Below are 26,801 nucleotides of genomic sequence, written 5' to 3' on the forward strand. Positions count from 1 at the left end.
CAACCAAAACCAGTAAGGATAAGTATATATTTCTTACTTCTTAAGCTATACCTTACCTGCTGTAAAGTGATACAGCTTTATTTACACTAAGGTTTAAGATATAATATGACTACTTCAGGCAGGTGAGAACTATTTTTTAAACAACTACATGAACCATTTAAAATTTACAGACAAACCCCCAAAAAATGCTATAAATGGGAAACATTGCTGTTCAAAAAACTAGTGTCTGGGTGAAAACAAGAAAGCACAATGTATTTAAAACATGGAAACAATGCATTTAATTACTGAGGAAGTTATTATTATTTTTTTACATGAGAAAGAAAGGAATTAGAATAGTCTCAGTGAGTGAATACTACCCTTCAGGCATCATCAGGTGCCTAGTATTCCTCTATTGACTAACTCATTTCCTCCCCTCTGTCTTGCTCCAACCATAGTAAAGTATTTATGACTCCTAATAAGTGTGAAATTGTAGGTTAAGTAAGCATTGCTAGGAGATGATGTGGCAACAATTTAAATAATAGCACAGTAACACAGATCTTTGCATTTTAAAATTAACTGCAAGTCAACCACTACCACAAGTATGTGTCAACTGTGAATCACATGTTAAATGAAAAAACAGCTGAATGAATGAAGTAAAACAGTACAACAGATTGAAAACCAAATTAATTCCAAAGTCTTAGCAACCTGCTGGGGAACCTGAAATGAAAAAAACATTGTTGGGATAATATTACTTGCTAAATATAGGTTTGCACTTCTATCACTTAGTTACACAATGAAGGAGCATGCAGTGGCCTGCTGAACATCCCAGTTCTCCTGCTTCATTTGACAGCAGAGAGATCTAATTTAAATACTTACATTTAGTAGCTGTTCAAAAGCATAGCTAAAGCCTTTTTTGTAATCTGTAATTCCTTTAGCAGAGATTTTATAGACAGCTTCTTTCAGTTTCTTCTTGTTCCTCACATTGGCTTGGACAAGATGATTAAAGCAACTGACATTCTGAGCATTATTATTAAACTGCAAAAGAAATAGAAATAGTATTAAAAACAGTTAATTTTCTTTTCTGTGTACTGTAGAATTAAAGCTTTAAGTTTTCTGGATCTTTGTGAGATAAAGAATGTCAAACCTAGATTTTAATTTCCACTATGCTGAGAACAACCAGTAGTGACTGGAGATTCCAAAATGAGACCATATATTGTAAAAAACAGGTATTTGATGCTTCACTTTGTGGTAACCCCAAAAATCTACTACAGTGCAAAAATTTCCACAAATTTTGCTTCAAGTTTTCATAAAGAAATAAAGAAATAAAACTCAGAAATGAAGAGCTGAGGAAATTTTTAAAAATAGATAAAAATATATTTTACTTTCTTTAAGCCCCTGAAAAATATTGGTTGATTTATCAGGTGACTTCCATATTTCATCAATTAGTTTGGCGGTTTACAATGTAACTTGCAGAGCAGATTCAACTCGTATATATATAAATTATGGAAAACAAAATACACTCTTGGAAGCACAGGAGAGTATAACTGCAAATATGAGAATACTGATGATAGCAATAGAAATTTGTGTCTTGAGAACTCACATACTTCTGCTGTCTTACTCACATATCCATAAAAACTACTCCCTGAAAAGTAATCTAGATGATATTCTGACATTATGTAAAACCAAAACCAGAATTTTTCTAAAATGCAAAATGTTTTCTGCACAAGTGGAAAGCAGTTTAAGATTGCTTTTAAATTTGTCTCTGTATAAACATATATAGTCACATCTACTAAAATACAGTCCTCACTATTTACATTTCAACTGAAAGCAGATTATTATGCCTCCTGATTTTGGATGTTCAATGAAAGTAAACAAAAATGTAATTTTATGCTGTCAACCTGGAGCAAAGCCTTAAAATGACTTAAAAAAATCAAACCCCTTTGGCTTACGTCTCACTACTGCTAACTAGTTCAATAGTGCTCTGTAGATTAAAAGGTAAATAAGGGCACAGGTTTCAATAAATGCTCAACTACTTACATGCCTAAAATAAATCACTAAGTACCAGGCACAAAGTACAGGGACAGAATTTCTTTCAGCAGCAAATACCAGCCTGTAACTGGAGGACACTTATAGCAAACAAAACTTAAAAGGATGAAGGAATTAATATTAAACCATTTGTAATAATGCCTAGTATTTAAATTCATATTATTAGGGGGTTACACGGTATATTTTTAATGTATTCCATGTTTCCCAAAAAAGAATATTTTTGGGATGTTTTGCTGCTTAAGCAAAACCATGACATGATCACACAACTGACACACTCAATGATGCTTCCAATAAAAGTTTCTTACAGAAGTAACCAGTAAATCACCTAAAGATTACTGGATACATAAACCATGTGGGAGTTAAAACAGTTATTATGCTGTGGAATTATTTCAGTTTGCCTCAACCTAAATTTATAGCCATGATAGGAAAATTACAGACATAAAGTAATTTTATAAAGACAAGGTCTGAAAACCAATTCAAATTGTGAGTTGGGGTAAAAGTACAGAAATTGTACTTGGAAGGTAGAAAATAAAATACCTTGTAGGCAGCTCTGCCCTACAAAAGCCAATTTCATCTGAAAAAAATAAAATGAAAATACTCCTTTGCTTCACCAGTGATATTATATAGAAATTATTTAATGACCTAATATAAAATAAATTCTTAGTTCAGTCCTATAGCCTGTGCATGCCTTGTCTTGGCTATAGCAAACAGCAGTTTATACATTCAAGTGAAAATTTAGTGACAAGAGAAAATTTCTCCCTGGAATGTCACTAATATTAAACTGCCAATCTAAGTTGCTTGCTAGCAGTCCTGCAAATTATTTTTAAGAAGGTCAGATGTCCAGCACATGGATTGGTAATTATGGCTGCAGAAATTATTTCAAAAATATTTTCAGGAATACTGGTTCAAACTGTGCAGGCAGCTGACAAGGAAACTGTGCCATACTACACGTGTACATTAAACTGTATTGCACTGTACTCACACATGCTGTAAAGTGAACAAAGGGTCAAGCCCAAGCATCTGCATCTGTAGATGCACAAATGCTGATGTACAATGAAGGAGAGAAATGACACATTTGTAGCTTGGAGAGTTACATCAACCGAAGTCTGCAAATGCTGTAATTTAATTAAGCAAATATATGAGCCAGCTGTTTGCAGAGACATCAGTCAACATTAATGTTAATGCCAGTCAGAAAAGCAGATGAGCAGAGTTTTTGATTAGATGACAGAATCAGTAGATGGAACAGCAATCCTCCACAATGAACATTTCCTTGTTTGCTAGGAGATGAAGGCAAGGCTCAAATCTGACTGATGAAAATGCTCAAAGGGGGAAAGAAAATTCAGGGGTGAATTTAATTAATCTGAACTGTAGTTCTGAAATAATGGAAGGATTTCAGCTGTGAAAGCCACCAGCTCATCCTTAAAACTGACTTTCCAAATGTGACAAACACCAGGACCATTCAAAACTTAAAGAGTTAGCCAAACTGAGGCAGGTTTTAGTTATGCTTATCTGAAACGTAATAGTAACACTGGCACTATAATTTTTTACACATTAAGATGTGTAAAAATTTACACATCTTAATTTACAAGCCAAAATAGCTGCTGTAAACCTTTAATGATTACTGGTCACATTGTCTGATCCCTAAGTAACATAATAATGCTTATTTCAATTCACAAGATTTCTTGAAAACACAATCACTTAGTATTTAACTGAAGAAAGAAAATGTAAGCTTTCATAACCAATTGCCATTTCAGAAAGTCCATGTTCTTACAAAATGAAATCCTATCAAAGGTTTAAAATTAAGGTAATTACAACCCATACTTTATTGAACAAAGTACTCTCAGTGTAGCTATGTGAAATATGTCAGTTGGGTATTTATCAGCCTCGCATTCCCCCTAATTATTGCAGTAAATATAAACATATGCAACAAAAGTGCTGTTGGTAAAAAGGAAATAAATGGATTTTTTTATGATGCCATGGGCTCAGTGATTCACTTACAAAACAATATATGACATTTAGAGGCAAACTATTCAATTGTTAAAATACAAAGCCACCCTATAGTCTGTCACCACCAATGACAGCTTCTATTTTTTTCAAGTATATGAAAAGCTTATTTCTTATCTAAGTTAAAATAAGAGAAGCTTGCAGCAAAACAGTTGTAAATAATGGAAAACAGGATAACCTTCAGCTTTTTATTTTAAAGTATCATGAAGTATTAATATAATTACATCTGTCTGGTAATTATCCCTGCAAGGTATAGGATCTAGAGGCAGTTTCCACTGGATTATTTCTCACTATCCCATTTATTTATATCCTTTCACAGTCTGCACCTTTGGGATGTCCCAGAACAATCCTCTGTTCTGAGGAAATTAAGACCTTCCCCTCACAGCTTTGGGCAGGAATAACTTAAGCCATCTATTGGGGCACAAAAAGTCTCAGGAGAACTTGGCCTCATTGACCTCAGCCCACCAGTACAATCTTGGGCCATATATGGGGCAACTCAATAACCTGAAAGGTAAGAAAACAAATTCAGCTTAACAGGAAAGTCCAAATGAAGGGCTTTGAGCCTAATGCTGCATGGCCTTTGGCATTCTGGAGAAGGTCTGAAACAGAAATACTAACCTGACAGTCTTACAAGGACTTTATCTTCTGAATCAGGAAAGGATCAATTTGTGAAAACCAAATGAACAAAACAGTGAGAAATTATACAGAACTACAGTAAAAGATTTAAATGCTCGAGACCTTTCCCCTCCCTTGGGTAGTTCCACTGAGCTTTGGGCTCCTCCAGGCACATGAACCTCTGCAATCCACAGTGCCCCAACAGCTGAACTTAGGGAAAACAAGAGACTTTCATTCTTAAAACCTCTTCTTCTTCCAGAATAGTTACTTATTCATTGCTAAAAACCTCCTCTTTTCCACAATCTCAACCTGGAAATAATTCTAAGAGAATTACTAAAACTGCTACCATAACGTGAGGCTGGCAGGGAATTCAAGGGAAATGAAACAGAAATATTGATTTTTTTTTCCTATATCTGGTCCCACGCTAAGCACTTTGTGGATATGCAGATCAAAAAATGAATAACAAGACACTACAGAGAGGTGTTTTCTTTAAGAGGGAAGTATAAGGCAAAAGAAGGGGGGTGAAGCCCCCCCCAAAAAACGCATCTGAAATAAAGAAAGTATCAGAATTCAAAATTGGGATATACAGGGACTGAAAATCAAAGCTATCAAGCAACCTGGGAAAAAGCGAAAATAAGAAACAAAATAGATTAGGAGTAAACCAAAACCAAACCAAACCATTTATAATATGTAGTGGGGTTCTTTTCCAAAACTGCATTCTTTTTAATACATTACCTGCTTAGCAGATACAAACTGCCCTGTCTATTGGGAACTCCTTTTATAAATCTGCCTTTTGCACATACCAGCCAACCTCTCTCCAGCTGACAAACCTCAGGAAGTTACACAGAGCATATAACTCCCAGGGCTATCCACACTTTAACATCACAGTCATTTTCAAATATTACTCAGTATCTTGGACTCCTTCTGAAATAACTCAGAAGTTCCTTGGTGAGAAAAGTGAAGCAACAGGAAATAAAAAAGTAAATCCAAGGCAAAGGCATGGCTTTAATCTTAATTTCCCACTACAAGAATATGCTTTTTCCCTTTCCTTTGTGCAAATAATTCCAAGTCCTCAAATTTACCTTTTAACTTGATATTAGTTATTTTGCTATAAGCCATTTAAACCACACAGTCAAACAGGGTACAAATTTTTAAAGCAGGGATTCTCATAAACATTTTATCCCTTAAACTTCTTCAAAATGCATATACAGCTACTGCCATTTATTCTGAAGACTACATCACTGTAAGAGAAAAATCCTTGATTTCACAGGCAATGTAGGAATAGATGAATGTTTCAAATTCTCTTCTGTATACCCATCCATCCCTATCTATAATTCTAAATAGATCTCCATCTCCCAAGGAGATATATAAGTGATATAAATTCAAGGGATATAAATCCAAAATCCAATGTCAATCATTCATGTTGGCAAGTGTAGGAGGTTATTTAAATACAAATAAAACATTTCAATTGATTCTGCTTTTTTCATAAAAGGAAACACAGAACATTCCCTTCATTACACTTAGAATTCACGTTTACATAATGCTAGCAAAACAAGTTGGATTTGAAAAGAGCATCAAAAAAGAAATGTTTTAAATAATTAAATTTAATTAAGAAATAAAGAGTATAATCTTGGGACATTATTTTATTTTTACCAGGAAGTACTTACTACTGTTTCTGACACTCAACAAATTTTTTTTCTGCTGTATCTGAGATACAAATCTATATCTAGATATGTATGCATAAATATAAATATGTACAGTTATTTGCTTAATTGTTTGACATGATCAAGAAAGCAAGCTTCAGTCAATATTTACTGATGCTTTCCAGACAAAACATCAATCCACTAAGGAAAGCCAAACTTCTCAAAAAGCACAGCAATTACTTAACATAAATCCTTACAAGAAGAAATACAGGAATTCAGCATGAAATCTGTGATTCAGTTTAAAAAGGACAAAATCTTCTGTACAGCATCTCATTGCTGCTAAATGCAAAACCAAACGCCAATAAATTAAAAACTTTAAAAAAAAAATCTTTCACGTTTTGGTCACTAGGTGGCACTAAAACAAAAAAAGTTGAACTGGTCTTAAAAGTACCATGAACTGTGGTATTTCACATTTCTGTTGGAGGACATCGGTACTTTCCATGATTAGCATAAAATTCTCATTTCAACTAAACCAATAAAATATATTCGTGTCCTAAATGACTGAAAAAACAAAAATATTAAAATCTAAACTTCCTCTTTAAAGGAAAATTTCCACATCGTCAACACAAGAGGTCCCGACTCTAGGAAGATGAAAATTATGGAAGAGCTGTATACCAGCCTATTTCCTAAATGTCCTTCTGTCCCTCCAAAATCTGTAGAAGTGATAACATAAAATATGTAGGACCGGATCTTTGTAAAACTTCAGATTTTCCCAGTCATCCTTACCTACTGCCTCCCTCTTCTGTCAGTTTGTTTACTGACATCTATTGATTCAACATATGTTTAATCAGAATCTTCTGGAACTGTATTTCGAAGTTAATAATAAAAAAATGCCAACCAAAACCAAAACAAAACAAAAAACAAAACAAAACAAAAACCCAACAAAATCATAGGAAAAACTCCCTTTCCAAAATTTCGGACATGAAATGAGAACCTTACTTAAATTGCATGAAAGCTGTGCATTTCTAAACATTCATAAATGTTTATCTTTTATAAAAAAATCATATAAACTTGAACCAGGCAGTAATGTCTACACTCAAACTTTATATAGAGATAAAGCCTACACATTTAAAATACTAAAATCCCAATATCTTAATAAATCAATAACATCATTCAAGGAAAACTGAAAGTTGAGGAAAATACAGTGAGTTTGCTAAAGACTTACTCAGGCACTACTGCTGCTGACTTTCAATCTGCTGAGGTTTGTTGCTATGCTACTTTTTCCTCGTGGCTAAATCAGCTTGGTGACCCAGTTGTATCTATACGTATTAAATGAGCAATAGTGAAATAGATCTGATTTCACCAGGCTTTCATTTTGTAGCTAAATCCGGCTTTGTAATTTTCTTTTCCCCCCACTGCTGCTTTAGGCTTGGTAATAGGATTTCAGGGTTAATCCCAAGAATAACTGAATCTTGAATAAGGCCAGTTAGAATCTGTATTTGAGCAGTGAGAAGGTATTATAAATATTTATCAGAACCCATTTAGAGAATAGTATGAAGGCAATTTGCAAAGTTTTATTCCCACGTAAATTCTCAGTAAACAGAAAATCTGAGGCAGTTCAAGCAATAAAGGTCTGTAATTTCATGTGAGAGAAAATAATATGTGATATCAAAGTTCACCATTCATATCTCGCTATAGACTAACTTCTTTCTCTTATTCTATGACTTATGTACAGATAGTCTTCAGGGCAATCCTACAGATACATGGTAGAGAGAATATAAGAAACTTATTCAAGTACTGAGATGGAGAATACCTGCATTTCTTAAATTGTATTTCAAGTATCAATGAAACGAAATTAGGCTCATGTACCAATTTTCACTATTGGCATTTCCTGAGATTTAAAATGTATCACATTTCTTTTCACTGTTAAATGTACATATATGTCCATCACACACCACAATCAGCAGAATTCAACAACAATAAAACTGGTATCTCAATAAATAGCTGTTGAAAAAATATTGCACAATAATATAAGAGAAATATGAGAGAAAAGGCCAAATACAAGGCCAAAGTCTGCCCTCAGTTAGCTTTGTTAACCTTTATAACCAATATTATTATCTGCACATACATCAATGCAAAGTTCCCACTAAGTACCCCAGGATTAATGTTCAGACCATAATTTATGATGCTGCACTGCCAATCTCAGAATTACAACACAGAACGTCAATGTAGGCTGAAAGATGAATTTGCTTAGCAAGATTAAATTTATGGTCTTTTTATGCTGCTGCGGCTTTTAGTATGTATTATGTACTTAAAATCATGTGTTTCTGACTTCTACTGAAAAAATTCAGAACTGTAAACTTCAGCATCTCCCAGGGAAAGCTGGCTGATCTGAACTACAGCACTGCTGCAGCCCTGCAGCCCTGCAGCCTGCCCTCCACGGCACTGCTCCCCACATGCACTGGGGAAGAGAGCTGTAACAGGAAGAAACTTCCTAGAAAATTATTTCGTACAGTTTTCTTGTTATCACTTGACAGGGTGAATCTTTATTCAGTCAAATCAAGTTGTTTAAAACATGAAGCACCCTTGCCAAAAAGATGAATCATGAGAATATATCAAGTTGGAAGGGATCCATAAGGATCATCAAGTCTAACTCCCTGCTCCATGCAGGACTACCAAAAACTAAACCACAGGACTAAGAGTATTATCTGGACACTCCTTGAACTCTGACAGGCTTAGAGTAATGACCAATTCCCAGAGGAGCCTGTTCCAGTGCCAGACCACTCTCTCAGTGAAGAACCTTTTCCTAATGTCCACACTGAGCTCCCCTGACATTCTTCATGTCCCCTCACTGGGAATCAGAGATGAAGTTTTAAGTATTAAATTGTTACCTACAGATTCTCTTGATATGTGAGGCTGCTGTTTAGGGTATGAAGATGAAAGTTTAATTGGTTACAAGACAGACAGACATTTTAGCATCAGCTCACATGGCAGAGGGACAGCAGGGGGCTGCAGTATCACCTCTGCATTCTCACATCTTGACTCCAATGTGTCTGTCCCCCTTTTAGGGCAGGTGCCTCGAGTTCCAGAGGAGTGAGGAGGCTACAGCAGCACAGTGCTGACATGGGAGATGCTGCTGCTAAGGTAGGAAGTGAGACAGGAGGGAAAAGTGTGAGTCTTGAAAGTGTGAGGCTTGAGAACTCGAGGAGTATTTCATTCATGCTTTGCCTAAGTTAGGAGATCCTTTAGATTCACTCCAAACTAAGATACTGCTACACGTAATTATTACCTAACAAATGGATGACTATTACAGAAAGTATACTTTTAAAAGGGGGAATCACAGAACAAATAGCCTCCACCTCATCTCAGAACTTCAGGATAGCCTGCATTTTCTTATTTTTTCACTTACATGGTGAGTCATTTTTCTCCAGAACTATCACTAAAGCCAGCCCAACCCAGCCTCTTCTGAGCTGGTAAGGAATGAGTTTATTGTTCAAGAAACCATTCTCCCATACAAATTTTAATAATACTGTCACAACACTTCCTGATTATAGTCTCCTAGTTGGAAATCTGACTCAGCAATGCATGTTTGGTCCAGCATCTGACATGTCATAAAACATCCCAAGATCAATGATATATGTCTGACAAAGCAGGGACCTCTTTAGTAAGATTTGTGGTTTGCTGAAAATTAAGAAACTGGAAAAAGCCAACAGATTTATTAGCCAGTGGAACCATGAGGTAGAGCTATCAAATCATTTTATATACCACTAAACCATGAATTTTAAATTCAACTTTTTATATACTACTTTTTTAAACTACTCTTTTTACATACTACTAATATACCAGAGAGCTGAGATTTATTCTGGAAATCACAGACTCCCATGCCATGTGTTGTTAGAAGTCTGACTCCCTGACATTTGACAGCTAAAAGAGGAGACAATAAAAATGTGTATTGATGCCCAAAGCAATCTCTCAAAGTAGGAATGGAGGTGACTTTTCTAGTTATCTGGAGCTGTCAGCTATATTGTACAGTAATAACTGTACAGTTTACAGCAACATTCCTGCTCCTGACATCCTAATGTAGAATTTGAGCTTCTAATTTCCATTCCCTTTGGCTCTTCATGCACTCAAGCACTCTCTTCCCCAGAATTAACGCTTCGTGACAGATACAAAATGAAACAGATCTTCACTATTCCTTTTCCAAATCTTTCCATGTCTTTTCTTCTATTTTACGCAGATTTTGAACATTTTCGTTCCACAGCAAGCTAAAGTTTCAGTTAATAACTGTAAAGTGCTTTTCAGTTTTGCACAGGAATATTTAAGAGAAGAACCCACATATAAGAGTAAGGAGATGGATTTCATTGTTTTGGTGATGAAAAAGTTGTACAAAACAGAGGTGCTGGTCCCAGAGGTCTCTCATAGATAAACCTGTATGTGTGTTCACATGAATGCTCTACATTTGTTTGTGCTATCTGTGTGGATGGCCTGATTTATATATATGAGTGTGTGTGTTTGTAAATATATATACTACGTGTCTATGTGTATATACACGTGCTCCATGTATGTTGTGCCAGTTGGGACAATATTTGGTAGGCTATATGGCACAGAGCTGCAACAGCCTCAACTGTCTTGGTGTGTTGAATCTGGCATGATATGCTTTCCCCTAGGAGGTAAAATAATACATGCATAAACAAAATAAATTCCAGCGTTCAGATGGCTTGTTTATTAATTTGTAATTCTAAATGAAAAATAAGGTTTGTCAAGATTATTTGTAGCCATGCAGGGCTCCGGTTAAATAAAAAAAAAATAAGAAAACACCGTTGAAACACATTCTTTCTTTCTAAATCCTGTAGCAACATATCAGGTATGTCCAGATGGTCTTTGAATAAAAACATGAGTAGCTTCTGTGTGAGATCTGTCTGGCTGTAGTGCTACAAAGGCTTAGTAATTTGTGTACAGTTTTGAGGTGAATGTGGCAACATGGCTTCTGGAGATGGTCCTGGTCTGAGCTGCAATTCTCAGAGAGAAGAATTGACATGATTTTTATATTATATTGGTTTTTACACACTGACATTATTATTTTAAGCCAGAAATTCCAGAAGAAATGTAAGCAAGTACCACAAGGAAAATTATCACTGGGATGGAAAAGTAACACTTAATTTTCACCTCTCTGCCATAGACTATTCTGTGTATGTCTACTTTATGTAAGTATTTGCCATTTGGTCTTATTGCAAAGACAATATTGTAGGGCTTGTTAAAATGAAGTTAACAAGAAATTTTTACTTACACTAAGGATAAGAGAAAGCTTAACTACTGAACATGTTTTTTATTAGATAGATATTGAAAAACTGTTAATAATACAGAAAAAAACTACTGGTACGTGTTCCCTGCTTGCAAAGATTAAAGCCTCATAATATTTACTGTTTTGAATATTTGTATCACACAAGGGTCATGAAGTACTCTCCAGTCCATTAATAACTAAGGTGGATGATGAACAAGTACTTGGGACAAACATTTAAGCTGACAGGAAAAACAACAACAAAAAACCAACCAAACAAAAAACAACAAACAAACAAAAAAGCAAAAAAACAAACCAAAGAAAACAAACAAACAAAAAACCCCCAAAACAACCAACCAACCAACCAACCTCCTTACATATTCTTGATTTAAGGCAAGAAGAGGCAATGAGACACTCCAATCTGACATCTTGCATAATGTATCTCCACCTACCTATCACTGGCCATTAAAATTCTCTTTCCTACTTCTGCAATAAACTGCAACAAATACATTTAGTGGTGGATGCTTGCTTAAAGTGCATCTTCCAGAAAAGCATTAAATATTGATCTAATGTCAACAAGAATCTTTCCTTGGATTTTTAAAAGGAATTTTAACTAGTTATATGCCATTCAAACTTACTTGGCTTCAACTAGAGCTTCTTGCAATGTTTTTACCTGACAGGTTTGAGAACCTATGGATACAAGAGTTACCCCAGCAACAGCACTTCTCATCTGTGATGACATTAGTCATTAGACTATTTATTGCTGTACCCCAAAGCAACCAAAAAAAAGCTCAAATTCTGTGAGTTTGAGAGCATGTCTCAAACCCAGTTTCTCAGATGATGCGCTCAGGTGTGTGAGAAGATGCTTTCTAGACCCAAGCAGTCACCTGTAAAAAAAAAATTCAGTCCTCAGAGAAGACACCTACAATATTTTGTAAAATCGGAGCCAATCTTTTTTGTGTTACTGTTATGTTCCAAAAATATGTAACAGTATTCAGCCACAACAAATGAGTCATACAATCAAAATCTGAGTTCAAGCACTTATAACTTGCCTTCCAGGAGGGAAAGTGAACCATCAATCCATAAACTATTTAGACGAAAACTTCCCTCTAGCCATGTCACTGAAGCTGTACAAGCATTTCTAGTTCATCGTGCTGGATGAAGATTGCAAGAAGCTCAGCTCCTAGTGGTCCCTCACTTTTTCTTGACAACAAACTCTGTAATTTGCTTTCCTGACGATGAGGTTCTCACTGAACTCAATCTCATTTCAAAAAAGTCAGCTAATATAATATCCTCCCTACCCTCTCAACTCTAGCCCCACCTGAAAGACTTTTAACAGATCTTCACTGACTCCTTTCTTGGCTTTCCTTTTGGAGAGAAGGTAAAAAGAAACAATTCTACAAGCAGATAAGCATTCCATTATGCTGTTTATACTACTCTAACTCCTGCTGCTAAAATGAAATTTCTTTCCAACTTCTTAATAATACCTTGGTTTCCGTAATTTCCAAATTTTCTCCATTGTTATTTGAAGAATATTCATCTTCTTACATTTGCTAAACATGCCCTCCAAATATATTTCCCCTACATATATTTCCATAGATACATATCCTTGTTCCACCTGAAATTTAATACTAGATTTTGATCATAACTTCTCTGAGATTTTTTTTAACCCTGCACCTACAGTGCTTATTAAATATACCTGTATGAACAAAACACATTTAATTCACTTGCTCTTTGGATATGGAAGATGAAAGATAATGACCTACCATTAAGGAATGATAATGATTTTCCATTAAGGAACATTGCTACCAAGATGTGTTTATCTGCAGCTATCATTGTTCCCCTTTTCTAGAAAATGAACCATTCAATTTAAGAGAAACTGCAAGGTCAGTTAGATGGATTGCTCTTAAGAGAATCAGGAAGCTCAACACTCAGACCTAAACTTGCTCTTCTATCACTTTTCAGTGACTAGGGAAAAAAACCAAACCACATCCCCTGCCAAACGAAACAAATTACATGTATTTGTTTACTGCCTCACACGGGTATGATGCTGAGGAGCCTGTACACTTAATTGCAGCTACTGTGATTCATTATCTGAAATGCTTCAGGATTCAGTCACTAAGAGAAGTTCTTATGCAGACATACTTATTGTAGAGGGAACCTGATTCTCTATTTTTTATTTCTCAAATAATGGAAAAGATGACAGGCATCTTCATGTTTTCTCCTTAGTATTGTTCTTAGTATAAGGAAAATGGGAAAGTAAGAAGCAAAGTACATTGGCAAACCCCTTCATACAGGAGCCCTTCTCATTTCCTCTAGATCCACTAACAGAAATACTTCAGTGCCACTAATACCATGATCATGTTTAATTTCTCCCTTGAAGTACCAATGTTGTTTGGAAAAACTAAGCACCATTGAACTTTTCTGGGTCAAAATTCAAAAGCATAATAAAAAAACCCCTTTCCTACCATTTGAGTATGCAATTTAATTTCAGGTCCACTAAAAACATTACATTGAAATGATAAAGGAAACAAAGTTTAAGCTATTTTTAAATAAAATTCTTCACGTTTTTGCCAACCGAAGTACACTCATATAAAGCTAACATTTCTAGCAAGGATGGTATGACATGCTACCTGGCTGTAGAATCTAGCATCCTCCTCCCTCCACTAGGACTTCAGGCAAAGGTTTCACCCATGGCATATTAATTAATTTTTCAATATACACTTAAGAAAGTAGATCCCAGAAGGAAGGAACATTTCCCTGTATTTAAGATAATATAAGTGCAATATGAAGTGCAGAATACAGGATGGATCATGTAGCAGAAAGGGAAAGGAGCCCTTTGATATATTGTAAAGACTTTTACAAAATTTTCTTTTCCCTGTGTTAGCATATTAAAATATTTTGATTAGGAAGGTGTAAAGATTTTACCAAGTTAGGAGTATGAGAAACAAAGTAAATAGATTTGCAACCACTGAACTGTAGAATTACATGAAAAACTGCTTTTAAAAATCAGTGGGAACAGAGGTATATAATACACAGATTTTTTTTATCCCCAACAATAATTTCATAGGCTGGGTGCACACTTTTTTCTTTGAAATCAATTCATATAGAATTCACCTTCCCTCTGAGTTTACTCAATATGGAGAACTGCACAAGAGCAGGAGATGAGCTTTCAATTTCCCAGAATATGATTCTGTTCTATCTTGTGTGCTCATGACATTTAATTTCCAATTCCTAAGCAGTAAATACTAGCTTGGATTTTTACAAAGGCTAAGTGAATTTAAAAAGTACAACAGCTCCTGACCTTTAACACATCTGTTGATGTAAGGGAGGTTTCTCCTTTGTGTGGCTTTTCCGCACCTCTGCAGATTTGAAACACATTTCTCCTGCACACTACCCACAATCACAAACAAATTACACTCTCTGTGTCAACATCTGAAACCAAGTCACTAAATCACGACGTGCTGGGATGGAATTGCTGCCCCTATCATCTACTGCTTGCTGCTATCAAAGCCTATAACCGGATTAGTGGGAAAACAGCTGTATTACTCATACATTTAAGCCCTTTCAAACAGCAGGTTTTCTCTCTGCAACAAAGCACAGCACTTCAGATAAGGAACATGCAAATCCCAAAGGAAACCATGATATATTAACCCCTGGCTATCTTTTTACCACTTAATAGTTCATTCAACCTTTCTTTCCCTGGGAAAAAATGCAGGCACTATGTATATTCAGTAGAACTAATGTTTTTAGGCTATCTACTTTTAAGCTTTTTTCTCTAGGATTTCCTCACATAAAAGGCACAGTTCGTTACATTCTCCTGTCACTTTTAAGAAGTGATTGACATGAGCTTAAATCCATGTCTTTCAGTTGTGGGCATGAACCATTGTGCATATGGGCTTTGTGGCTAACATCTTGGCAGAGGTTAGCAGTGAAACAGCTCTCTAGTTAACTCAAAACCACACCAAAGACTCCATGGTTATCAAAACTACCAAGCCACAAAACAACTGTCACATTTTAGGCCAAAAGATCCATGAGGGAAAGAAAAATTGTAGATAATTTCCAGTTAGTGTTAGTGTTCATATATCCATATATGCTAATGCTGTATTAACTAAACATTTTCACCTAGCTTTTCAGACTTTTTGATTAGCCTATCATGTCTAATACTGGGATTTTTAAGAAGAAAATGTTTTTAAGCAAACGTATTATGCAACATAGTGAATAAATTAAAAAAAAAATTGAAAAAATATGCATTTATTTCACCTAAACCAAAATGTTTAAGTTGATATTTTGCATGTTGAGGTCCCTAAGAAAGCACTGGAGTTGGACTTTCGGTATACCTATTTCATTATGGAATATTTTGTGAATCAAGATCATACAATAATAGAATTCTTTGTGTTGGAAAAGACTTGAGAGAATATCTAGTCTGTTTGATTGATTCTGCCAAATCTTAAAAAAAACAAAACAAATCTTTTTTTAAAAAAAATCTTCCAACAAAGATCAAACTTCTGTGTTCACTTTTCTCACTTATAGAATGCCTTATTGTAGCACAGACATTTGTTTCCTATCCATAGCACATGATTTCCTGACTATTAGAGAAATAATATATATATGCTATAATTCCTCCACCACAATTCTATTCATAAATCATATAAATACATGAAAAACCTAGATCATAAAAAAAATTATAATACTGGAAAGTTTTAATAAAGACTTTTCAATGGTAAGGGAACAACACCAAATAGACCTTTATGAAAGACTTAGAGATGTCATGTTCTATTATGCACATTTCTGTGATTGATGATGAAAACAACATGACCAAAATATCCTCTTTGGTTCTGCAATCAAACTTCTGATGTGAGCCTCTAAAGTTCATTCAAAGGGGAAAAATGGCCCTTATATATTATAAGTAACAAATCCTTGGGGTAATATAATATAGAAAATAATTGAGGATTTCTGGTTCTTTTTTGACACAAATCCCAACCTTGAGGCCTCATTAGAACAACAGTGAACCTTAGATAATAAAATACAGCCTAAGGAAGGCTTAGCATTAAGATACACTAATTCTGGTCATCTTGGAGCAAATGTAACAAAAGAGTTTGGAAATATGTGTAAATCAAGAAGTAGTAGGGGTCCAGGTTTTCCAGCAGTGAAAGCTGGCACAGCTTCACTGAACACAGTAATCAATTTCCATCGGTTTAGGATTACAAGTTTTTTGGTTTTTTTTAAATTGGTGAAACTAAGAAGATTTCAACTCCCCAGTACCATTACAGAGAAGCTTATTTCCTTTAATAACAATGCTAAAAAACATTAGGATTCTTGTTTTTTTTTTAATATTTTTTTTTTGTTCACTGCAATTTAGACCAAGGAACATGTTCTTATCCACTATTAAAAACTTTAACGAAGGAAACACCATTGAGAATAACTGCTTGTCTGCTCCTTGCAGAAAGTTCTAGCTGGACTGTCAGCAAACCATGAAGCAATAAGTGGTTTTAAAAAGATTTCTTTCAGTTATATTTCAGGTCCTTCTCCCTCAGTCTGGCTACAACATAACTCTACAAATTGAAAATTATATCCAAAATCATTCCAGTTACTCATCATTGAGGCTGTCTATTGTTATTAAGAATATGTCAGTGTTCTCATCCTGAATCCTTAGAATCAAAATTCTACAGTTGAACAGCTTAATAATAATTAAAAAAGAAAAAAGTTTCCCAAGTCTAGAACGTGACATCCAAGGTATTCACCTGAAAATGGAAAATTTCCTGTATCTTCTTCATAGAGTCTTCCTTGTATTTTATTATTTCTTATGAGAAAAATTGTTTTGCCACCCATCAAGTGGCAAAGAACTACAGAACTTCTCAGAAACATTTCTTGGGCAGGTCAGATATATGCTTCCACATCTACTGTCATTATGAATCAAGCAATATGAGCAATCCAAATATCCTCTGTGTAGAAAATCTGGGAAGCAGCAATTATTTCAAGAGAATTTGCATATAACAATCTAATGGAGAAGTTTTATATTAACTATAGAATTTTATTGGAAAGGAGAATTTGGCTCTGCAGGAATTTACTTAAATCGCTTTTGCCCTTAATTCAAATATCTATGTAACATCACATCTAGGACATTCCTTTTATTTTACAAGCAAACAAATACAATATATTTTAAGTCTCTTTGAAGTTTATCATTTAAGTAGCTCATATCTGGTATTAAAAATACTTTGCTTTTGGCGTTGTTGACAATGCAAATTTTGTGGAAAGAACAGATACTCACTGAAACTACATTCACAAAGTCATCATCAGACAAGGTCTCCAACATCTCAATGACCGACGTGCGGATCAACTTCAATGTCAATCCACTGACACTCCCACTCCTAAAAGAAAATCCACAATAGAAAAGTTGAATTCAGCAAATATTATGTAAAGCATAAAAAGAAAATACAGAACACCCACCAGAACTCTCACCAACTTACAGACCAAAATTTTCAATTTAATTCCTGAATTCTCCAACTCATTATTAGTGCTATTAAACTATTTATAATTATTAAAGTAAGTCCAAAACTGGCATACAAACTCCAGTCCTGTGCCTTAGATGAAGTCATAATGCTGCATCCCTTACTCTTTTCCTTTTCAAGAAATCTGAGTTTACCACCTTCAACCAATGCATTATCTAAACATTTTATACTCCTACACACAGATTTACAACTCTGGATTTCCAGAGACACAAATGACAGCTTCTTTGATTCAAGGCAAAACCTAAGCTGAAGTGAAGAAATAACAAATGTTGATAAAACTCACTGCTGATATGAAAGCACTTCACCATGTGTAAAAGCATTAAATGCAAATTCTGTGCCTGAGAAGCTTTTCAGCATAAAGCAATCTGACACATCAGGTTCAATGCTCCCTTCAGTCCCTCAACATTGCCCTACACCATGGAAGCCTTGCCGAGGCAGAAAACAAGCTTTTATTCAATTTTTTGTTTGCTTTCTAGCAATATTTTATAGTAATCAAACATTTCAATTTTTAAATCTGTATTGGAAAAACTAAGAAAGTCCACATACATTCTTATCTTTCAGGGTCATTAAATTATTATCATTTCTATTGTAATGCTTCTAGAAATTTGTTTTTAGGTTTGTGCTTTAAAACAAATCTTGGCGTGCACATGAGAAATATACACTTCATTGCTGCAGTAATTAGTAAGTTGAAAACAGAAACACATTGAAGAGATTAAAAAAACTCCATATCCTTGCCTCCATTTTAAATAACTTTCCAGTTTGGTTTGGGCTTTTTTGAACTATTTTCTATTATTCTATTCTATTATTCTAGTATTTATTTTGCTCATACCAAGATTTTTGAACCTTGCATACAAGGACCTCTTAATTCCCTCTCTATTTTTCAGCATACAGAGCTTTGTTCAATGTACCAAAGTACTTTTATCCTGCCAATGTCAATATTCAGACATTAAACACTTACGCATCCACTAAAATAAGCATGTCTTTGGGAGATGCAGCTCCTTGGATATACCTGGAATAAATAAATGGTATGAATTACACAAATTTGCTTAAACATTTCTTTGTGTGTGATGGAAGACACTCTGTGATCTCTGAACTCAAACTAGCTGAACCAATAAAATCTTCCCATCTAGTACAAAACCCGTGTGTTGTTATTTCTTCTCTTGCTGTGTCTCCTAAGTAAATCTAAGTGTAAAGCACATTAGGGTAGTCTGGACATAGGATATACTAATCAAAATTCACTGTTTTCACATAACTGAAGAACAGGAATGCTATTTCAGAGCTAAAGATCTTGATGACAGATGAATTATTACTCAGCCCAGCCTAGGCAGAAATACTTAGTCCTTTGAAAAAATATATCCAACTATATCCAAGTATCAATATACTTTATGTCTTGAGAGGCTTACATAAAAAAATCATGAGAAGTAATCCCACCACTCTTCCATCTTTTACACATCTAGTGATTTTATTGCTGGTCTAAACCACTGAGACATATTTTTAAATATTTGCAAAAGTATGAAAGAATGTTTCAGTCTAATACTCAAGATTATAATTGATTTTGGTAAAAAATCAGAGTTTTTAACTGTCTTACACCTATTTGATAGTTACTCTCCTATGAAAACAATGTAATCCAAAAGTGCAACAATTGAAGTGGATTTTTCATAGCAAGGAGTATAATTTGAAAATTGCTTATTTAGAAATAATAACTAGTTTAAAAATTCAACAAAACAATACCTAAGAGTACATACCATTAAAAACCAACAGAAAAAAAGATTTTTAAAGTAATAGCTAGAAAGTAAGTGATGTATATAAATATACAAAACCTTTAAAAAGAAAGCTTACCATGGTCTTCTGCGTACATCATACAGATCTATTTTGTTAGGAGTTCGACTTTTATCTACCCATGGGGAAGCTAAAAAGAAAAAAAAAAGTAGATAATAATATAAAATTTTCTCTCGAGTATTTTAATTACAAGAATGTAATGAATCAGTATCACAGACTTTGCACTATATAAACATCAACATTTCATATGGATAAAAAAAGTCTGTATTTGTGTAAAAAGTTGTTGAAATACCTAGACACCCTTATACATATTACCATATAATACAAAGCAATAAAACTATATATATATGTGTATGTGTATGTGTATGTGTATATGTATATGTATATGTATATGTATATGTATATGTATATGTATATGTATATGTATGACCAAGTGTGTTGAAGAAACAGGTACTGACTATAATTTACCACTGACTTCAATGGAACCAAAAATTCAATCCAAACACTTCAGATGGTGAAACAACTTTCTAAATAACAACTTACTTAATTGAAAAAAAAAAGTTAATTATTGCTGTGTATAATAATGGTATCTCAGGTATGAGCCTAAATTGTACACTGGCTCAAGAGATTTCCCTAAAAATGCATAATAGAAAAGTAACATGAAAGTAACATATTCTCCGAAGAAAAGGAGATGTAAATATTTACGTCTCTGTAAAGAAAATGCTAAGAATGATGACCTTTTTCAAGTGTTTGATCCATTAGGCTTTACCATAATTTTCAGCAAGGGCAGGAATTATTTCCTTTCTGGAAAACAAAATGAGCCTTTCAAAAGCACCTGACAGCTTAACAAACATAAAAATGTGAAAAGTTACAGGGAATGAGATAATGCTCAGCAATTTTTTCTCTCACTGTATGTCAAAAGCCTTGGGGGAGCTATTTCCTGACATCAATCATTTTCCTGTCTAGGAAATTAAGAAAGATATAGGCAGCTCCAGGATTCTTCCTGAAAAATCACATACGTAAGACAAAATGGAAGAATTATATCTCCACCCATGAATATAAAAGAAGCCATCAGCTTTGAGTAGGTGACTTTTTGATTTTACAAAATGAATCCTTTCCTAAGAGACCAAAGCATGAGCTGGCCTATCACTTACTGCAACCTTCAAGCTGAGTGTGACCCACACTTCCCAGTACACATTCCACAGAGAACACTGAGTATTGCTGCACACCAGGAGAACCTTAAAATCTATACCAGCATTTTCTGTGTATTTTCAGACTAGACCACCTGACAGATCCTTTGGGACCTGACAGGATAAGAGCATTTGAAATTTTCAGAAAGGAGAGAATTTAATTTTTTGAGACAGGTATATGTCAAAATTCTAACTTAAATACCATTAGTTAGATATGCACAAGTTAAATTCACCAGTATTTTATGAGCCTACAAGGATAGCACATGTTCAATGATGGATTTTTTTTTTTTGTCTTTGCCCAGGCTATCCTTTCCATAGGAATTCCATCTGAAAATCCACTTTCCAGATACATTTCCTGAGACTTCCAAAATCTGCATGCAATGTGTTCATTTCAGTTTGTATTATGAGTGGTTTAGGTAAAATAGCAAACGTAAATCAAAATACTGACCAAGGCTGCCGTATGTTTGCCAAAAACTTGTCTTTTTAGTGACATCCAGTAAAAAGGCTATGCCCTATCAAATATATCCCTCTAAATTGACACGTATCCTGGACAGCCTTCATAAACAGAGAATTTACGATCAGGATTTATTTCAATAAATAGATTAATTCAATAAATAAATGTAAATAAAAACAATAGAGAAAATTCAATTTACACTGGTAATGTTACTTTATTTCACACAAAAGATAAGTTCAACTCCTTAAATGCATTCTGTAAAACAAAAGGATGGTGGCTCAAAGAGAATTTGAACGCAGGAGCTGAAGAAGGGCCCTTCTAAGATCATTTTCATTTCCTGCTGTGACAGTGGATACTGACAGAGGTAATAATTTAAAACTGAATCCATGTTCTACAGGCAGAATGGTATTTTAGCTAACATAAATCATCTACTGAAAACCATCATAGGAACATTTAGCTAGAATTCATCTGATCACAATATTCAAATCCTACTTTCAACTACAGGGTAATTTTTCTAAGTGCTAAACTAGAATTTACAGAAATATGGGTTAAGATTTCATTTTAGATGGGCAACACAAGACCATGAGAAATAATTCAGCTACTTTTTTCTGCAAAATGTGAGAGCTACAGATATATGTTAATGTAATAACCCCTGACAGGTAAGCACATCACATCCTTGAGGCTAACACCAATTCTCTGGACAGAAAACCCTTCAGAATCAGGGCCTTTAGACCAAACAGCTTGTGGCAAATCTTTCAGAAACATGAAGAGAAACATTTATGCCAAATAAAACTTACACCAACTTAACAGCAAAACTTGAAACACCTGAAACATTCCCTAGTATTTCCAAAAGCATCAAATGTTTGTATAACAACACTTGAGGGGTTTTTAACTGGAATAAAAATCACACCACATTTAAAAATTCTTTCTTTTCTTTGGTATTGTTTTTAAATAAGGAGCGGATGCTCAAAACTTCTAGGTGAGACAGCAAAATGAAGGATGTGAAGACAATTTTTTCCAAACTGATCTACAGCAGAATTCCTTTGGTTAAACCTTGAGCTGCTAAGCCTTGGACTCAGTTCTACCATAGCTTTTCATTAATAGCTTGTATTGCAGAGAGGCCCAAAATGACCCTTTTTGGCAACATCTATGATAGCAGGTTAAAAAGAAATATGAACAGGAAGCCATTCATTAGAACTAGGCTTAAAACTGTAATAACAATCCAATGACACACAAAATAAACTGAGCGGAAGCCACTCAGCACTAATGACAACCTACCTGGTCCTTCTGGACACAACTGTGAATGGCAACACAGTTTTTGTTTTGGGTAGATAGACATAGTGGTGAACATAACAACTAAATTCTACTTTTTCTTCATTAGCTTGGCTCTTTCAGTACACACAGTCTAGGAATGACTGTCAGCAGCTTCAGGAAGATCTGGAGAAGATCTTTAAAAATATTATTGATTACCCTGCTGTTAAACCACTATTTCCTATGCCACATGTCAATAAGTTTTGTCTTCCTGATAACTACTTTATTTTCTTTCCAGAAAAATATACAAAGTATATTATATATTATAATATATATATAATAGTATATATTATAATAGTATAATATATTATATTATAATATACAAAATATACTTCTACTTAAGTTTCTATGACTGCATGATTTATCGTAGGATATTAATGTCTGCAGCATCACACACTAATTAAGATATATAAATGTAAAATGAGAAAACTTGTTCTATTGATCTTTCTGATGGTTTCTACAACAATTTACACAATCTAGTAGAAAGCCTCTGCAAGAGTCTGAATAACATAAATAAGGACTCAGCCCTTAGTATCTAAATTTTCATTCACACCAAAGAAGTGCTGAATTCCCTCTTCAATCTCAAGAATTAGCATGACTAAATTACTCATTCATCCTAGTCTCTATCTCGAATAACACTTTTAATTTTAGATAGCTTTGAACGGCTTGAAATGCATTCACTGGTTTGAGTAATATTTTGAATATTTATGGATATTATCGAAATTGTTTTTAATAGGAAACTGAAATTCCCTTATGATATTTGATCTCCACAGATCAATTTTAATTTATCCTGATTTAATATTTTTCAAAACAACCTTTTAAAAATATGATAAATATTTTCTATGCAAAAATAAGTAAGTATGCATTTATAATTAATAATATAATATAGGAAATAATTAGAAGGGATGGGCACCAATGAAAGAGATGTGTTGCTTTTTTGGTCCATATACAAAACGCACTATAAAGCCGTTTGGGGAAACTGGCTTGTATCTTACTGACAAAAGCTATTAAGTAGTCTATAATAAAATCAAAATGAAAAACATAAAAATACGATTACACTTGTCCCTCAAAAACTTAAATTGATCAAGGATTTTGAGGTTTACAGTTTTTTTCAATATAATCTTTTGTTTAATTCATTTCTATAAGGTGGTTTGGGACCTGGTTCACCAATATCTTCAAGAAATCAGCCTCACCACAGTTCATTGTTGCACACGAGTATCTTCGAAGTATGTCAACATTGCACAGTTCTCTGGTGCATACATGAGGCTTTACTTATGTTCCCTTTTGATGATTTTCTTGTTTGGCATGTGGATAGATTTGATACTTTATAAATTATTCATTGTGTTTGATATCCCTCCCACTTCTAGTTGCATTATTGAGATACAGGACTGGATATAATTCAAGCAAGAGTAAGCCATGCTTTTCTATTATTTCTGCACATTTAGAGTAGAAATACTCAGGTTTGTTGATTACAAGCAGAACCAATTAATGCACTATAGAGACTGTCACAAGGTAAAGCCTAAATGAAAATATTTTTTAGGAAAGGAAGACCTTGGCTACAATCTCCCATTCTGAATTCATGAGATGATTCCAGAGGCATGGGTGAGTGTCATGAGGGAAACTCTCCTGAAAGTTCTGCCCTGTTCTAATGGTTAGGTATGCATATGCAAGGAACAGAGAAGCAGAGAATAATTATTAACAAACAGCTTTACATCCCTTTACACTATTAACACATTTGAGAAAGGATGCTAAAAGCTGATAATAAGATAGGTAACAAATACCAATTATCAAATCCCAGACTGCATCATTTTATTTTGACTCAAACTCCAAATTTTATCTTGCTCTCAAATTAACATTCATAGGGATATTCAAAACAATCAAAATCATGGACTATTCAATCCTCTGATCCAGATTCAGCAAAGTCTTCCTGAGATGGAGCAAAGGTACAAGTTACAGAATATACTTTACTGGTATTTCATCATTCTTTTAGTGATCTTATGTGAAAAAACCTGAATTCAGATATTGAGAGCCCAGACTATTTGTGAAATGTGATGTTCCTCAATTTTGTACTCAGAAAGAGGTCAGTTGAATTTCAGTGTAGCATCAGCACTTTTGCAGAACACCTTAGCTGCTTTTCAGTAAAAGGTGAGACATAGTAACTAAAAATAAGAAACAGCCACAAATTTAAAAGCCCCTAATATTAATCATCATGAAGTGTTTTCAACTGCTATAATTAGCATTCAGGATATCTGTATCATAATGATGCCTAGGACTAGTAATTCATTAGTACCATCCTCCCAAGACAGAGATTGTTACTGACCAACTCTGTGCTATCACACCAGATGTTCAGTCAGGACTGAATGCAGCCACTCCCTTGTGATTTTCTTCTTCTAGTGACTGAAAATTACCAAAACCTTAAAATGTGTTCAGGTAAAATCTATCTAACATAGACAATTCTGTGCAATGTCTTCTGTAACTTTCATAGTATCATCACAAAACAGAAAAGAGAGGATAATAAAATCGAGGTGTTTCAGACTGTATTACCCATGTGGTAATGGGTAATTATGTTACGGGCAATACTGCACTCAGTTTTATTACAAATCAGTTAAACAAAGATTTGATATGGGAACAGTCCATACACAAACAAATCCATTGATTTTTGGTCCCAATGTACCAAAAAACCCAAAAGCGATTGGAATGTGCAATACATCCTGCAGTCTGCCACTTAAAATGAACCTCTGTTATCTGATTTCAGAGGCAAACATTCATCTTTCTGCATGTATAAACTGAATTTCATCCTAAATGTGTTGCTTGCACTAGTTTCACCTGGATTAGTGACCATGTCCCCAAAGAGGGCTGGAATATCAGAGCTTGAGAAGAAGAAAAAGCTGTTTTGTTGGGTCTGTTGTGGTTTTCCTTTTTCTCCTATAAAAACAAATTCTGGAGATTTAAATCTGTATCATAAAGACACAGCTGGCATGAATTTCAGCATGAAGGCATGGTGAGCTGTGGTATATTAATTTCATTAATTCACTAGAAATAGCACATTATCCTGTAACTCGGTGGATCTGCTTGCATAAATGCAAAATCCAGCACACCTATTTTGAAAAATGAGCCATAACTGAACATACTGTAAGATGTTTCATATCATGAAATGAGGTTGCAGTGAGGTAGGGGTAAATCTCTCAAGTAACAAGAGACCAAGATGAGAGGAAACAGCATCAAGTTGTGCCAGGGGAGATTAAGATGCTGTATTAGTAAAAATTTCTTGCCTGAAAGGGTTGTGAAGCATTGACACAGGCAGTGCAGGGAAGTGGCTCCCTGCCCTGTACCCTCCCTGGAAGCTAAAAAATTCTTGTGGATGTGGCATTTGAGGACATGGTTTAGTGGTGAATGTGATGCAGGTGCTGCTGCGTTGATGGCAGATCACTTGATGATTTTAAAGGTTTTTTCCACCAACAATTCTATGATAAGTATGGTTAGATCCAAATCATGTCAGTTCCTGTTCCTCCCTCCCAGATTCCAAAAGAAAGAAAAAACAAACAAACAAGTGAACAACACTCAAAGAGGCTTATTTCTATGCAAAAGTAGGAGTATCTAACTCACACACGCTAATTGCACTAAATGATAATTTATAAGCATTACTAGCAAAGTGTTTGTGCTTTTACTTTGTCCACTTTAAAGGCTCCTTTAAATGTTGAGCTGTTAACAGCAACTATAAAATATAAAATCTTTTGCAAAATAAAAAAGTGACGTTCTCAGATTTTCAAGGCTTTTGGTTTATTTTGTATGGATTTTTTAAGTCTTTCCAGTCTCTTAGTATCTGCTTCAACAATTAGATTTTCTGGAGAGTTCAATATCATGGCCACAATACTATTGCTTCCCATTAATTGTTAACACAAGAGCAGCTGTGCACAGCAAGTTCTTCATTTGGAGAGACACTATTTTATTTTATTAGAAATTGATTTTTAAAACTCTTCTATTATTAAT

The 26,801-nt window shown here is 34.5% G+C and overlaps 1 protein-coding gene across 4 annotated transcripts in view; it reads right to left on the reverse strand.

Moving 5' to 3' along the window:
• The window catches only part of CACNA2D1 (calcium voltage-gated channel auxiliary subunit alpha2delta 1), a 354,960-nt gene that overhangs the window by 78,889 nt on the left and 249,270 nt on the right, over positions 1-26,801 (reverse strand). For all 4 annotated transcript variants that reach the window (XM_088165884.1, XM_088165883.1, XM_088165882.1 and 1 more), the window contains exons 8-11: positions 19,917-19,986; positions 19,036-19,086; positions 17,837-17,936; positions 856-1,014 (exon numbers count right to left, since the gene is read on the reverse strand). In XM_088165884.1, coding sequence (XP_088022010.1) covers positions 856-1,014; positions 17,837-17,936; positions 19,036-19,086; positions 19,917-19,986 — 380 coding nt within the window. The remainder of the gene's footprint in view (positions 1-855; positions 1,015-17,836; positions 17,937-19,035; positions 19,087-19,916; positions 19,987-26,801) is intronic.

Source organism: Sturnus vulgaris, chromosome 5 (genome assembly GCF_052056855.1).
Source record: "Sturnus vulgaris isolate bStuVul1 chromosome 5, bStuVul1.hap1, whole genome shotgun sequence".
NCBI lineage: Eukaryota > Metazoa > Chordata > Aves > Passeriformes > Sturnidae > Sturnus > Sturnus vulgaris.